Raw genomic sequence first — 15,929 nt, 5'->3', positions numbered from 1 at the left:
ACAGTGGAGGCAGACACAGGAGTAGTGCAGCCACAATCAGGGGCACCTGCACAGAAAGCAATGCAGTCTCAATCAGCCGCAGCTGCATCAGAGGTAAGTCAGCCGCACCCAGTTGCTGGGACATCACAAGGAATTACTACACGGGGGTTGATCTTGATTCCTCCCTCTCTTTTTAGCCCAGATAGAGCTACAGAAGAAGCTCAACCTGTGGCGTCTACAAGTACCGGACAGGTGACATTGCAACAGCCCAGCCAGGAAAATCCATCCCAGGAGGCCTGGACTTCAGAGGAAGACTCACCTTCAATGCAGTATCAGAAGGCGCCATCAAAGGCGACCCGAAAAACTAATCAGAGGTCAACGGTTGATGATTCTGAGAAAGAACAGTGGCAAGGCCACGTTTTCGGAAAGGAATCTGACAATCGGGAGGCCGTGATACAGCTGGAACGCCTCTTGAGAAAATTGGAGGAGGAAGGCGTAGCAACACCACGTAGCGTAGCACAAACACTTTATGCCTTGGAAAAGGACTTGGCGGCCTCAGTAGAAAGCAACATACGAAAATCCAGAGAAGTGTCAAACCTGCAAAGGGGAGGATTTGCCCCAAAGTTTCAGACTCCCACAGGAAGGACGACCCTTCGCTCTGGGAGGGTTCTGGAGGAACCAAGAGATAAAAGACCGTCCATCTTTGAGAAGAACCAGAGGAAGACTGTTGCATTGCCAACTGAAGAAGGGCAGGGTGACACAGAGGAGGAATTATCCCTCACAATGCCTTTATTGAAGGGTGGAAGGGGTGAACCAGTCTACCACCCCTACAATATCAGAGATCTTGAGGCTCTGGTGAAGCAGCTGCCCCCAATCACGGAGGGAGGAGCCGCTTGGTTGAGGAGACTAGGAAGTCTTACAGAAGGAGAGGAATTGGCTCTGGGAGATTTCCGAGCTATCGGTGGGAGGACCTTCAGAGGAGGAGGCCTCGCAGATGTAGAAGAGATAGCAAGAACTGTATGCCAACCAAACGACGTCCCCTATGCAAGGGTGCGAAATGCTCTCTCTGACGCAGTGCGTGAAAAGTATCCGACTCATAACATGGGCACTACACCTAGGATTGTTTGGACCCCAGAACATTCTCCTAGAGAGTTTATGGAGCATGCAAAAGAACAGTGGATTCTTCAAACTGGTGAACATCCTGGGCAGAATGGTGAACCAAGGGCGTGGTTCCGATCTGCAGTATTAGCAGGTCTCCCAGAACGAGTAAGAACAGATTTACAAAAGAATCCTGATTTTGCGGTGGCGGATTCAGCAAAATGGGAGAGGCACATTATACATCGACTTGAGCTGGAGAAAGACGAGGTGAACAAGAAAAAACAGGAGCTGGAGGAGGCGCAAGGGCAGTTAGTGAAATTGAAATTGGCAGAGGCGAGAGAAAAACTAAATGAAAAGAAAAAGGAAACCAAAGATGGACCTAAGAAGATGCTGGTGGCGCAGCCACGGGGCGATCCGGGGCCTGATTGGCCAGATTTGAATCCGGTTCTGTACCCTGATGACCGATGGCCCGCCAATGAATTCCCAAGGCAAGGAAGACCCGCGGGGAATTGGGGGGCTACTAGGTCGCTGAGGGGACGTGGTGGATCCCAAAGGGGAGGTGGACCAAGGGGCCGTGGTCTGGGGGGACCTATGCTGGACCCGAATGTATGCCGAAGGTGTGGAGGACGAGGACATTGGGCTCGTAATTGTCCTACGCCATGGCTACCAGAAACAGCTTATTCATCATCACCCCAGGCACAGGGAACTTTTCGAGGCAGAGTGGGCCAGACAAGGGGACATCAAGCTCCAAACCCAGGCATGGCGCCAGCGGCTCAGTATCCCCTGGGATACTGGGGCGGAGAGGAGGAGCTGTACTGACGGGACCCACAGAGACCAGACAACATGGGAGTGGCAGATCCTATGTTGTCAATGAGTGTGGAAGGAGATGAAATGACCTTCCTTGTGGACACTGGGGCTACCTATTCAACACTGAAACAAAAACCAAACAGTGCCACACTTTCCAACCATGTGGTCAGTGTTGTTGGGTTTTCTGGGGTACCAATGACGCTGCCAACAACCAATCCAGCCCTGACGGTGCTGGGAAAACAGACATTGAAGCACAGCTATGTGGTGTCTCCCCATGTGCCTGTGAACTTGATGGGCAGGGATCTGCTCATTAAACTGGGGGCCACCATCATGTGTTCAGCTGATGGACTAACAGTGACACTTCCAGGAGGAAAAGAGTTTCCGTGCCTGGGGACATTTTCAAAGAACCAGTACTTGCTGAAAGACTGTGAACAAACGACCGCTGACATCTATTGGGGTCGTGTGGTGGAAGAAGGCATACTAAGACAATATCAGTTGTGGAAACCTTGGATTATGGCCTTGGCAGTCTTCTCTCCCCCCAGGGATCCGTTCCATGTCACCCTCTATTATGATAGAAACGATGATGAAATTTACAGGGACCTGTTCCAGTCTGACCTTGAAGGCCAGACTTGGAATGTGTGTTCTCAAAACATCTATGTCGGTCCGGAGGGCGTCGCGGCAGCAGTAAAATTAACCGACGAACAACGGCCTTGGTTCAAAATGGGACCTGATTCAGTGCCCCATATAACATTGGCGGTCCATGAGAGTCATCAGGCGAAGGAGCTGGGGACGATGGTCAAAAGAGCCCTCGAGGAACCTGGCTGGCAAGCTACTCAGATTCCAGACGTTTGGTACTCGCCAAAATGCAAAATTTATCGTATCACTTGTCAATCAGAGGACACAGTGATGTTGGAGCATCAACAAATCTCAAGAATTCATGGGAGAGAAAGAACAGACCATGCGGATGCAGTTGCTGCACTTGCGACTCTTCCTGACACTTTGTGGTCAGCAGGGCCTACGGATGTGGGCCAGGCCACGTGTTCGCCTGTTTTGTTCCAGCTGAAGTCTGAAACGCCAATTTGGAAACCACAGTATAGGCAAAAGAGAGAAGCTGAGGAGGGAATTGCAGAAACCATTGAGGGGCTATTGAAAGTAGGGGTGCTTGAGCCCTCTCAATCCTACTGGAATACTCCTATTTTGCCAGTAGAGAAGCATGGGACAGGAAAGTACAGAATGGCACATGACTTAAGAGCCATCAATGCCATTTTACGTACTGACACGGTGCCAGTCCCAAACCCATACACAGCCTTGACGGCATTAACACCAGACCAGAAGTGGTTTACATGTATTGATTTAGCGAATGCATTTTTCTGTCTCCCATTGCATGAGTCTCTGAGGGACATTTTTTCATTCACATATGGGGGACAACAGTACAGATACACAAGGTTGCCACAAGGGTTTGCACTTTCCCCTGGCATTTTCAACCAAGTGTTGAAAGAAGCTTTATCGCCATGCCATCTCCCAGAGGGGTGTTCACTAGTGCAATATGTTGATGATTTGCTCATTGCAGCTCCGTCTGCTTCGGCATGCACGGCAGCTTCACTTACCATACTGAAGAGACTCGCTGAGTGCGGTTTCAAGGTCAGTAAAGAAAAGTTGCAGTTGGTCCGACCAGAAGTAACATTTCTGGGCCGTGTCATTGCTCACAAATCAGTGGGTCTGCTAAACACTCATCGTGATCAGATTTTGACACATCCAAGACCGCGTACGGTTAAGGAGTTGCTCTCATTCTTGGGGATAACGGGATACAGCCGGCACTTCATTCCAAATTATGCAGGCAAAACAGCCCTGTTGAGGGATTTGGTAAAAACGGCAGGTGTCAGAAATCTTAAGGCTGAACTGCCATGGACATCGGCCACTGAGTCGGCATTTATTGCATTAAAACAGGACTTATCCAGATCGGCTGATCTTGCTATCCCTAATTATGAACAACCCTTCTATCTTGATGTTTCTGAAACACACGGGATAGCTAATGGGGTGTTGTTTCAGAAAAAAGGGGGAGGAAGAGATGTACTTATGTACGTCAGCATCAGGCTGAATTCATTAGAGACAAGGCACCCGAGATGCACTCAGCATGCCATTGGGGTGTCAAAAATTATACAAAAGACAGCACATATAGTGAGGGACCATCCGTTGAAGGTGCTGACCACCCACAGTGTGGTGGCATATGTTAACTCACAAGCCTTCACCATGACACCTCTTACACAACAGAGAGTGTGTAGAGTTTTAGATGCTCCTAACTTGACCTTCACACATGAAGGAATTAACATGGCAGATTTAATGGAGTCAGGAGGAGAACCTCATGACTGCGCAAAGAGAGCTGAAGTGGACGAGAAGATAAGAGAAGACTTGAAAGCAGAACCTCTGACAGGAGCTGAAGATTGGTTCACTGATGGATGCTGCTACAGGGACAATGAAGGATTAAAAGCAGGCTACGCGGTAGTTTGCAGAAAAGGGGCGGCATTTGAAGTGAAGGAGGCTGGAAGACTTGAAGGGCAGCAGTCAGCCCAAAGAGCAGAAGTAATTGCTCTAAGTCGAGCTTTGAGACTTGCCAAAGGAAAAAGAGTCAACATTTACACGGACTCAGCTTATGCTTTTGGAGCAGCTCATGTGGAGCTAGCCCAATGGAGAAGAGCAGGATTCAGGACAGCAGATAACGCACCAATCTGCCACAAAAAGGAAATGGAGGAACTTGAGCAGGCCTTGGGAGATCCAGAGGAGGTGAGCATCATAAAATGCAAAGGCCACTCCTCAGGGACCGGCCTGATGGCCAGAGGAAATCAGGAAGCCGATCGAGCTGCAAAAGAGGCAGCGGGTTATAAAGCATCACGACAGATGGTACAAATAACGGTGGAAGAAGAATCAGGAGTTAACATGCTAGAGGAGGCCAGGAAGGCCCAAGGGGAGGCTGCCCCAGAAGAGAAAGGGATCTGGAAGAGTCGAGGAGCCTGGGAAGAAGGAGGTCTCTGGCGAGGACCTGACGGTCGACCAGTGTTGACAGCCAACTTGGCAAAACAGAAGATTGCCGAAGCGCACGGCCTTGGACATGTAGGTGTCGCCCAGATGGGGAGACATCTGTGCCATTGGTGGCATCCCTTTTTGAAGGATATGATCAAGGAAAAGGCTAGGACGTGTCTGATCTGTGGGAGGCACAATCCGAAGCCAGTGATTAAACCAGAGGCAGGTAAGTTCCCCATTCCAGAAAGACCAGGTGAAGAGATTGTCATTGACTTCACTGACATGATTGATCCAGGTCCAGGAGGAGTTCGATATCTACTGGTAAGTGTAGATGCTTTGACGGGTTGGCCTGAGGCATGGCCTACCAAGAGGGAGGATGCAAAAAGTGTGATTAAGTGTTTAATCAATCATTACATCCCCCGGCATGGTTTCCCTAAGCGGATTAGGTCCGACAATGGGACTCATTTCAAAAACAAAGACTTGGCAGAGGTAGAACAGAAGCTGGGGTTACAACATAGATTTGGCACAGTATATCACCCCCAGTCGCAGGGAAAGGTAGAAAGAATGAATCTAAACCTGAAGAATAAAATTGCTAAGATTTCAGCTCACACGGGGCTAAATTGGGTAGCAGCCCTGCCAGTTGCATTGATGATAATAAGATGTTGTGTTAATCAATCCACAGGTTTCACACCATATGAGCTGTTGACAGGACGACAGTTTCCAGGTCCATGGACAACAGTTCCGGCGGAAGAAAGTGTAAAAAGTAATAGAAAACATATTGAATGTTGGAAAGAATTAAAAGCTCTTGTGTCTAGTTTCACACAACAGGTTGGAGAAGGGGTGAAAGCGGAGGACAGGTCCATCCCCGATGCCAAGGCGGTGTGGCTGAAGGTCATTAAGCGAAAGTGGAGAGACCCAAGGTGGACCGGACCTTTCGAAGTAATTGCCCGAACCACCAGTGCTGTCCGTCTAAAGGGAAAAGGGGAGACCTGGTTCCATTGGTCTCAGTGTGCAGTCGCGGACGAGAGTTTGTTGGAGCTAGCTTCCACCCAATCGACGCAGGAGGGAACATAGAGCCAGAATAATACTCGTTCCACCTGTGCCACGGTCCTCCTCAGTAGTCTACCTGAGTGAGGCGAAGAAAGGAGAGGAGCGTCACGCGCCAAGGAGGAATCCAGTACAGGCTCCTAAATAGGCTAGGGCTCTAGTCTAAAGTAGTTGATAGTTTGAAGGAATCGTAATAGTTTTGTATGTTACTTGCATATTTTTATACTCATAACCTTATACTCTTTTTGTAACTTTATCTTTTTAGTATAGAGTAAAAGTAAACGAGCCTGGGAACAGTCATCATGAAATTGTGGGAAAATTGGAAAATAACGGGGTTGTTGGGGTTAATAAGTGTTATAACGTGTTTCTTTGTTTTTTGGCAGACAGGTGAATTGCCCAGACACAGAGGTCTATCCGCTCCTGAGCCCGAACCGATCAAATCGTCGAAAAAAGTCAAGCGTGCGGTTGGTTCAGGTGGGGATGATGGGTGTCTCAAAGCCAGTGGCGGAGTCGAGTTTGGGTATGTTAATGGATCTACAACAGCGTTCACATTCGATTTGTGTCAGGTAATTAAATGCTCGGGTGACGGGAATAGCTGGAGAACATATAATGTGTGGGTTTGTTATCATCCAATGATGTGTTACCCTAAGTCGGTGTGGGGCCCATCATGGGATAGTGACACCTACACCTATGTAACGGATCAGTGGTGTTCTTGGCAGGATGTGGTCGCATGGACAGGAGTAGGATGGCAGCCAACGGTGCCACCGGCCCTTGAAGGAATAGCTATTCAGAGAGATTATTCTGTTACAAATAACCCTATTACTCTTTCCCTAGGACCATGGAGTGAACTCCCTGAACCTGGGTTTGATGGAGGTGCGTTTTATTTAGTAGTAGGGGTAGATAAAGTAGGGACAGATCCATTCGGGTTAATTCGGGTGAATTTATTTAATCCCAGGTCTAAACCGCTGGGAAATGACTCAGCACTGAATCTTACGGTGCAAACAGATCCCGTAGAGACAGTTATTTACAAGGATCCAGAAGAAAAATGGTTTGTTGCCACTGATTATACTAGGTTAAGACCTCAGGAGTTGATAGAGCGTGCCACAGGTTTTGGAGATAGGAATCTTTGGTTAGATTGGGTGGCTCAAAATGCTAAGGAGCAGAAAGTGGTTGATTGTGTTGCTTGTGCTACCGCTCGACCACATTTGTTTACTGAACCCGCTCCTCTGTATCCAGAGGATGAGTGGGGATATAATTGCATGTTGAGATTAACTAGAGAGGCGGTGGACACAGGTAACTGCACCACTTTGTCAGGTTTATATCCGCCAATTGATAAACGCACACAACCAGGTTCATTCACACCAAAACGAGATAATTATACATGTTTTGAGTTTTCTACAGACAGAGTGAGATTTAGGCTAGGAAGGATTAATCCAAGCTGGTGCCAGAGGACAATCACAGGTAGGATTACCAATGATGTAAGTGACCCAAGCACAATTATAGGCACCTGGGCGAGAGGTGGGCTATATTATTATTGTGGGGAGTACACCCTTTTGGTGCAGGTTCCCTTGGGGAGTGTGGGAACGTGTGCTTTGGTGCGCTTAGCTGCACCTTTGATGCTCATAGGCAGTAGGCTAGAGACAATTCCACAGCAAGGTGCGGATGTGTCTACAGCCAGACGGAGGAGAGCCACAGGAGCTATCCACAAGTATGATCCAAGACGGGACTCGCCAACCTGGATAGACTCAATAGGAGTTCCCCGAGGAGTTCCAGATGAGTATAAGTTAGTTGATCAGATAGCGGCCGGGTTTGAAAGTGTGTTTCTGTGGGTGACTCCCAATAAAAATGTTGATCGCATTAATTATGTTCATTATAATGTGTTGAGACTCTCTAATCTCACCAGGGACGCGGTGGAAGGTCTTGCAGAACAATTAGGTCCGACGTCGTTAATGGGAATCCAAAATCGCATGGCCCTGGACATGTTATTGGCCGAGAAGGGAGGCGTGTGCGCGATGTTCGGAGATTTATGTTGCACCTTTATTCCCAACAATACAGCTCCGGACGGAACAGTCACGCGGGCGCTGGAAAATTTGAAAACGTTATCTAGAACCATGCATGAGCAATCAGGCGTGAATTCAAGGCTGGGAGATTGGTTCACATCTGTTTTTGGGCAATATAAGGGATTGTTTATGTCTGCCATGTTTTCTCTTCTAGTTTTTCTAGGTTTGTTGCTGATCGGGTGTTGTCTCATTCCTCTGGTGAGGCAGGTGTTGGGTAATCTGGTGAGCAGGGCCATAGCTTCTGGTTCAGCTGGGTCAGCTGGTCCGGAACATATGATGCCGTTGCGAGAAGCCGCCTGGACGGAGGAGTGACACAATATCTCTAAATGTTGGCCTTTTTTCAAAAGGCCAAAGAGGAGGAGTGTGATCAGGAGATATTTTATTTTGTATTCTCACAATCAGTTATCATTGATTACTCATTTGCCATTGTTGAATCTGTTGACAGTATAATCTTTTAATTACATCTGTGTTACTTTGAGCAAATATTAATGCACACTGACTGTTTATATAAAGTTGTTGCACGTTAGAGCAGTCACACCATACAGATCCACGAGTCCTGTTGGGCCCTGGCAGGCCTGCGTGTAGTTCTGCACGTACGCTGGCCTCTACTTACATGCACGCACTTATGTAACACACGCACGGTCACCTACACACTTAGTAATAATAGGAGGGTCATCTGAGGACAGTTTTTCTGATAAATACACTTTCACAAAATGCACAATGTAATACACACTTGTTTTTCTCTTAAGAGTAGCAGTTGATGTCTATATAAGGGAAAACTTTGGGATAGGCGGGGAATTGTTATCATTTGAGATCATTTCCAGTAAAGATCCAACTGTGATGTCATAAAGGCAATATAAGGAGACTGATGCTTCAGTTGACGAGAGGATTCGATTGCAAATTGTCTTTTCCCACACTAAGTGCGCAAAGTGTGTAATAAAGATCACTATTTTTGACACCTACTTCGACTTGGGCTTGCTTTCTTCTCTTCCCTAACTCGAACGAACCTTAACAATCTCCATATAACACTCCTGTCAATCCTGTGCCAAAGCCTAACAAACCTGGCGTATGGCGTTTCACACAAGACTTAAGGCAAATTAATGCAGTCATTATGCCTCTGCCACCTCTCGTCCCAGACGTTCCCAGCATATTGACATCCATTCCATCCACAGCTACACATTTTACCGTGGTGGACCTGTGTTCCGCCTTTTTCTCGGTGCCTGTGCATGAAGACACACAGCCGTTATTTGCATTCACACATAGAAATAAGCAGTACACTTGGACCCGTCTGCCCCAAGGCATGGTAGATAGCTCTGCTGCTTTCTCAATGGTGGTCCGTGCTACCCTGGACAGCTTCACTCCTCCGGAGGGCTGTACCCTGATCCAGTACGTGGATGACCTCCTCCTCTGTGCTCCGAGTGAGGAACTATGTCCAACTGCTACACACATGCTTCTCCAGCACCTCCAACAGACTGGCCACATAGCATCGGCAAAGAAAATGCAGTATTGTCAGACTTCTGTTCAATATTTGGGATTCACATTGTCTCACGGAAAACGTTCCATGACTGCAGACAGGGTCAAAGCTGTGACCTCCGTCCCTCGGCCCACTACACAGAAGGAAATGTTGTCCTTCTTAGGCATGGTGAACTATTGCAGACAGACTGTCAGACTATTGCAGACTGTTGTAAAAAAGACAAGCCCCCTCGAATACTGTGGTCGACAGAAATGACTGCCTCTTTCAATGCATTAAAGGGAGCGCTGACCTCCGCCCCTTGTTTGGGTCTGCCTGACTACCACTTACCATTCCAGCTGTACGTCACAGAGAACGGCACAACCTGCACAGGTGTACTGGCCCAAGAGCATGGCAGTGGCTACCGTCCAGTAGCCTTCTATTCAAAGGTGCTGCCTGTGGTTGTTCAGGGGATGCCGGCCTGCCTGAGGGCAGTAGCAGCTTGCTCTATCATGATAAGGGACTGCGAGAAGCTCACACTCTCACATGACACTATTCTACACACCAATCACCAGGTCACGACCATTCTAGCAAACATAACTACACAACATATGACTGCACAACGTCGCTCAGGTTATGAAGCTACACTGACCTCCACAGCAAATCTCACTATAAAGGCGAGCAGCACACCCAATTCGCCAGCACATTTATTGATCCGTATGCTGTGTTCCTCTGACCGACAGGACGGCTCAGACGAGCTTGACGTTCATGACTGCATGACACGTATACAGGAATCCACAGCACCACGTCCAGATTTAGAGCAAACACCTATTCCAGACTCAGCCACGGTTTATGTGGACGGGTCCTGTTCAAGGCTGAATGACAACTCATTTCTTTGTGGCTACTCAGTGGTGACATTGCCTGACATCATACTAGAGGCTCACTCATTACCATTTCACTCAGCACAAAAAGCAGAGCTCATGGCTTTAATTCGCGCCTGTGAGCTACATGTGGATAAGCGTGTGACAATTTACACAGACAGCTGCTATGCATTTGGCGTCGTACATGACTTTGGCACATTGTGGAGACAAAGAGGATTTAGATCGGCTGATGGAAAACCGATCGCTAATTCTGATCTTGTGCAAAGACTTTTGCAGGCTATACAGCTACCATCGGCCGTTGCAGTCGTTAAAACGAAAGGACACAGTACAGCTGACACAGACGAAGCAACAGGTAATGCCCTAGCAGACGTGACTGCCAAGGCTGCAGCTGGGTCACAGCTCCCACCTCCACAGGAAGTATTATCTGTGCCCCTACAGCTGCCACTTGTTACACTCCCAGACTATTTAGAAACAAATGTTGATTTAAAATTCATACAAGAGCAGGCCTCTGCATCTGATTACACCTATTGGGAGAATAATGACTGTACCTTAGATGACAGGGATGGCCTATACAAAAATCTTGAGGGTTTGATTGCCCTCCCATCTTCCCTGCTGCCAGTCCTTGTCTGACATTTTCACGGTGTGAGTCATGTCGGACAAAGAGGGGTAATAATGGCAATAAAATCAAGATTTGTAATTGAAAAAACATCACATGCAGTAAAAAGCATATTGGCAACTTGTCTAACATGTGCACGAACTAATGTAGGAAAACCAAAAGCAAAACATCAGCATTTACCACAACCAGATTTTCCATTTCATACATTAGAATCAGAATCAGAAAGGGGTTTATTGCCAAATGTTGAGCAGGTTTACAACATTAGGAAAATGCTGCGGTGCTTCAGTGCAAACATAGTGTCATAAATAGCACTTAAATAGACATGAAAAAATAAAAGTAGGAATAAGAATTAAAAGTGCTACGTAGAAAGATATGTGCATGAGATATACATGAGATATATACATGAGAATAAGAATTAAAAGTGCTGCGTAGAAAGATATATACATGAGTGCAGGTGGTGATCAGTGCCAAACATGGAATGATGCAGTGACACAGCGTAGGGTCATGTGTTAGTGGCGGGGACAGTCATATGGTTATTGTTCATGTGTCCAACAGCAGAGGGGAAGAAACTGTTCTTATGGCGAGAGGTTCTGGTTACAAATTGATTTTACACACATGCCAGCACAAGGAAGCATCAAGTACTTATTGGTAATAGTGGATCAATTTAGTAAATGGGTAGAAGCTTATCCAACCTCAAAAGAAACTGCAGAAGTAGTCTGTCAAAAGTTGAGCAATGAAATAATACCCAGATTCGGGATACCTCACCAAATTAACAGTGATAGAGGACCTTCATTCACATCAGAAGTAATTCAAAAGTGTGCTAAAACTTTAGGAATAGACTGGAAATATCATGTGCCATACCACCCTCAGAGTTCAGGAGTTGTAGAAAGAATGAATAGGACCATAAAAAATCGCCTGACTAAAGCAATGATAGAAACAGGAATGACCTGGATCAAATTACTTCCTCAAGTCCTCTGTGAGATTAGAATGACTCCATCTGCAGCAACCAAATTATCTCCATTTGAAATAATCATGGGAAGACCATTTCCAACACCATGGTCAGCTTCCAGAGGGGCACCGCTATTGGAAGGGGATGTAGATACTGCATTGTCCGACTATGTCCACAATTTGGTAGAAACACTGAATAATAACTATCAGAAAGTTTGTCTCTCCCAGCCTCTCCCCTCCACAGTTCCAACGCACAAGTGGAGACCAGGGGATGCGGTGTTGGTGAAGTCGCTAAAACCAAGGAAACTCGGGGAGGCCGCGTTTTCCAGCCCCCAGACTGTACTGGCAGTGACGAGAACCAGCATCCTTACAGACGGACAACCTCAGTGGATACACGCCAGCAGGGTTAAGACCAGCCCAATCAGACCATCTCAGGCGTCGGATCAAGCAGACGACGTCTCCGGCGAGCCAGCGCCCGGATCCAATACACCTACACACACGCAATCACTGATTAACACACAACGCCTGAAGGAGCCACAACAAGGTACTCGAACATCCAGCAGGAATAGAAAGCCGAAAGTACCACATGATGTCTAATCTGATAAAGCTAGACTCATTCCATCCTGATAATGGAGAAAATGAAATGCCCATTGTCATCATACGACGCTTATTCAATGTCTCTCGAACCTGGGACCAGGCCAGGAGACGACTGAAGAACGGTGTTTTTTCTTATATATTTAGGTTATTTATCATATCTATCGCATTAATTTTAGGATTTTTCTTTACTATTTTGTATTGTAGACTGCAACCATGTTCACATTTTTGCAGGTCATATTTTGCTAATGATACCTCATGCTCTATTTTGCAAGACACCCACCTAGTACGCTCCTTACGTTCCCTAAAATCAGTAAATAGCAATATAGATGCCACTAATAAACCCTTTTATGCACCCCCTATAGCAGGAGTTAACTCCTGGTATGAAAATGCTAGAACAGCTGCTCGTGATTTAGGAAACAGTAACTGTTATGTCTGTTCAAAGGGTAATCCAGAACAGGTTATAGTGGGATACCCAATCTCAGGTTTTCCCTTGACAAAGATACTATTCAATAATGATAAAAAGGGGCCCTTAACAGCAACCATGATGGAAGCGCGAGTAGAACTAAGTCCTTTAGATTGTTTACTCATATACACAGGACAAGTCTCTGGTACAGATGTCAGCATGATTGACAACACTACCTACCCCTGCATAAAGCGCCCCGAAGACCGGACTGAACCTCTTTCGCCCCCAACACAGGTGCGCCATCACCCAAATATCTCGATGATATGCATACATCGACCAAAGCTTAAAAACATAACTTATGACGCACAAAACTATACATTCTTTTCTGAATCTCCAGGAGCACGCTGTACCGAAACATGGTTAGCAGCGAGTATTGACAGGACACAAGATAGAGATATGTTTTCTTATATACAGGCATATGTGAGTAAGTATTCAGTAAAAATCTTGCATGCCCCCAACGCACTGAACGACTCATATTGGGGAGGCATATTAAAAGGCTATACGCAGGGTTTGCCTCAATACTACCGTGGATACAGGTAAACAAAAATGTAGCCTGGATCAATTATGTTTATTACCATCAGCAAAGACATATTAATCTGACCAATACGGCCCTTAAGGCCCTAGGAGAACAGATGTCTGCTACCTCTTTAATGACCATGCAAAATAGGATGGCCTTAGACATGCTGTTAGCTGAGAAAGGAGGTGTTTGCGCGATGTTTTGAGATGTTTGCTGTACTTTCATTCCCAATAATACCGCCCCTAACGGTTCATTCACGCAAGCTATGAATAAACTTGAAGCATTGCAGATAGAACTAAGAGCCAATGCAGGTCACGGTCAGTGGCTAGACAAGTGGCTGCAGGACATGTTTGGAAAATGGAAGGAACTAATTGTAGCTTTTGTAACCATTGTAGCATGTATTATTTTGTTTTTGATGATTATTGTCTGTTGTGTGATGCCATGTATACGCTCAATGATGACCCGTATAGCTACTATTACAGCTACCTCAATGTATTTACAATTGGCACAAATTGACCCAGATGATGTGCCAGATGTCGCCAATGATGATCCTGATGTATATATTAAGCATTAGGTTGTGAATTACTCCGTTATCAAAGAAGGGAATGAAGTTTTTTCTTTTATTTCTCTTTTTCCTTTTTCTTTTTTCTTAGACTTTTGATATCAAGCTTGCTCGGAGGACAAGTTACATTTATGATTTTCCTTTAGATTATGTTATTACATTTTGCCTTTATATTGTGTAATTATTGTGTGATAATAAAAGAAGGGAACTGTTAGATATTTTAGTATTTTGGGAGGATGTACTGAATACCTTTTTTGATGATATTATACAAAGGACCCTGTTTCTGCAATGCCCTTTGTTTAAACTTCATCTCCTCTTGCTGTCACCCCACGGCAACTTCCTTTGGCCTGCTGGTCTGGAAAATCCAACAGTTCATCTATATGTAAAGAAGGCACTTAAACTGGAACAGGCATAGCTGCGTTGATCCTGCCGTGGTACAATAGGACAGTGCATTCCTCGAGTGCACATTAAGTTTGCAGCCTGCTAAAGATCACACACCATTGATTATGTGCCTCTAGGTATATATGGTTAAACATTTCCTAATGCAAATAACTACATGTCGTATTCTACCATGTGCAAACTTATATCACTAAAGGATTTTAAATGTCTAGTGTTTAATGGACCTGTCAAAAGTATGTTGAGATTATAGAAGGTCCCTTTCAGAGCTAGGGGGAACTTCCTTATATGGTTGTAACTTGTAACTTGTAACTTGTTGACACACGAACCCTTCTGCCTATAAAAACCCTGCACAGAAGAATAAACTTTGAGTTGATTTTGGGAAAGCAACCTGAACAGTCTCTGTATCATTTTGTTCTCCTAACTGCTCCCGACGTCGTAACTAACCCGCTGAACGGCATACCTGAGTGTTACTTTGAATAATTAATCTTATACAAAACTCTGCTTATCGCTGCCCACGCCTCAGGAGGAAACTCGATCCACGGATGACGGAGATTTCCTTCACTTTGCATGTTTCTTTATATCCAATATGAGTTGAAGACTGTATAATGCAAACAAAGTCATGCAACAGTCAATCAAGTTGCAACGCCAAACTGGCAGCAAATGACCAATGGGTCAAAAAGAGTTGTTCACTATGCCACCTTCATTTTCTTTTTTTTCTTTTTTTCTTTTTTTCTTTTTTTTTTTTTGTCCCGTTTGGATCTATAGCCATCAGAATTGTTGTCTTAAGGCCAAGAAAGATGCCAAGCGGATTTATTTTACCAAGTGGATCATCATGGCCTTGCCATATTGGTCCATTTGATTGACCTTTATTATAATTATGAATTTATTTTATTTTCAGTTGCTACAAACGGGACAGACATGACTGTGGGATAGGACAGGGGGAAAGAATGAAAGAAAGAGAGGGAGAGAAAGAAAACCAAAGGGGAGACGAGACGGTGAGAAGGGGGGGAAGAGAGAAAAAAAACCAAACTGTTAGGGGTGAACAGTTATCAAACACTCAGGTGAAGAAATGACACTCAGACAGTTCAACAGTTAACGTGCACGGGTGAGAGCTCAACAAGACTCACACCCCTACACTTGTCTTGCATCTTTATTTATACACTTCAGTAGAGTGATGTCACATGGCAAAGTAAAGATAAAACAGGAACTTAGCTGCACGCTCTTCACTCGTGAGGGGAGAACATGCAGTTCCTGTAACTTAATCTAACAATAACAGCTTGTTTTCACAACTCATTGTGGTGTTGTGATGTGACTGTTCAGAGAGTTCATGATAGAAAGACGTTTGCATAAGCAGAAATATTAAACACTTATCAGTATATCACTCAGTTGCATTTCTTTCCGGTCTCAAAATATCTAAATGAAGTGTCAACATCAAAATGAACACTTTGTTCTGCAACACTTTGTTCTGCAAAACACAAGCATGATGA

At 45.5% G+C, this 15,929-nt stretch overlaps 1 protein-coding gene across 1 annotated transcript; it reads left to right on the top strand.

Annotated features, from left to right (window-relative positions):
• Positions 1-288: 288 nt before the first annotated feature.
• LOC147336710 (uncharacterized) lies at positions 289-2,838 on the top strand. Its single transcript, XM_086285571.1, has one exon. The coding sequence runs from the start codon at positions 304-306 to the stop codon at positions 1,894-1,896; it is 1,593 nt and encodes a 530-aa protein (XP_086141697.1). The 5' UTR covers positions 289-303; the 3' UTR covers positions 1,897-2,838.
• The last annotated feature ends 13,091 nt before the right edge of the window (positions 2,839-15,929 follow it).

The sequence above is a fragment of the Aulonocara sp. 'chitande type north' Nkhata Bay genome, linkage group LG3 (genome assembly GCF_057382095.1).
Source record: "Aulonocara sp. 'chitande type north' Nkhata Bay isolate Kocher_YH1m ecotype deep benthic linkage group LG3, A_spYH_male_GT1.1, whole genome shotgun sequence".
Lineage (NCBI taxonomy): Eukaryota > Metazoa > Chordata > Actinopteri > Cichliformes > Cichlidae > Aulonocara > Aulonocara sp. 'chitande type north' Nkhata Bay.
This window is presented reverse-complemented; position numbering and strand designations above follow the sequence as displayed.

What these genes read in the sequence shown, in the direction of transcription:
- LOC147336710 (XM_086285571.1), top strand. Translation starts at nt 304, where the DNA reads ATGCAGTATCAGAAGGCGCCATCAAAGGCGACCCGAAAAACTAATCAG.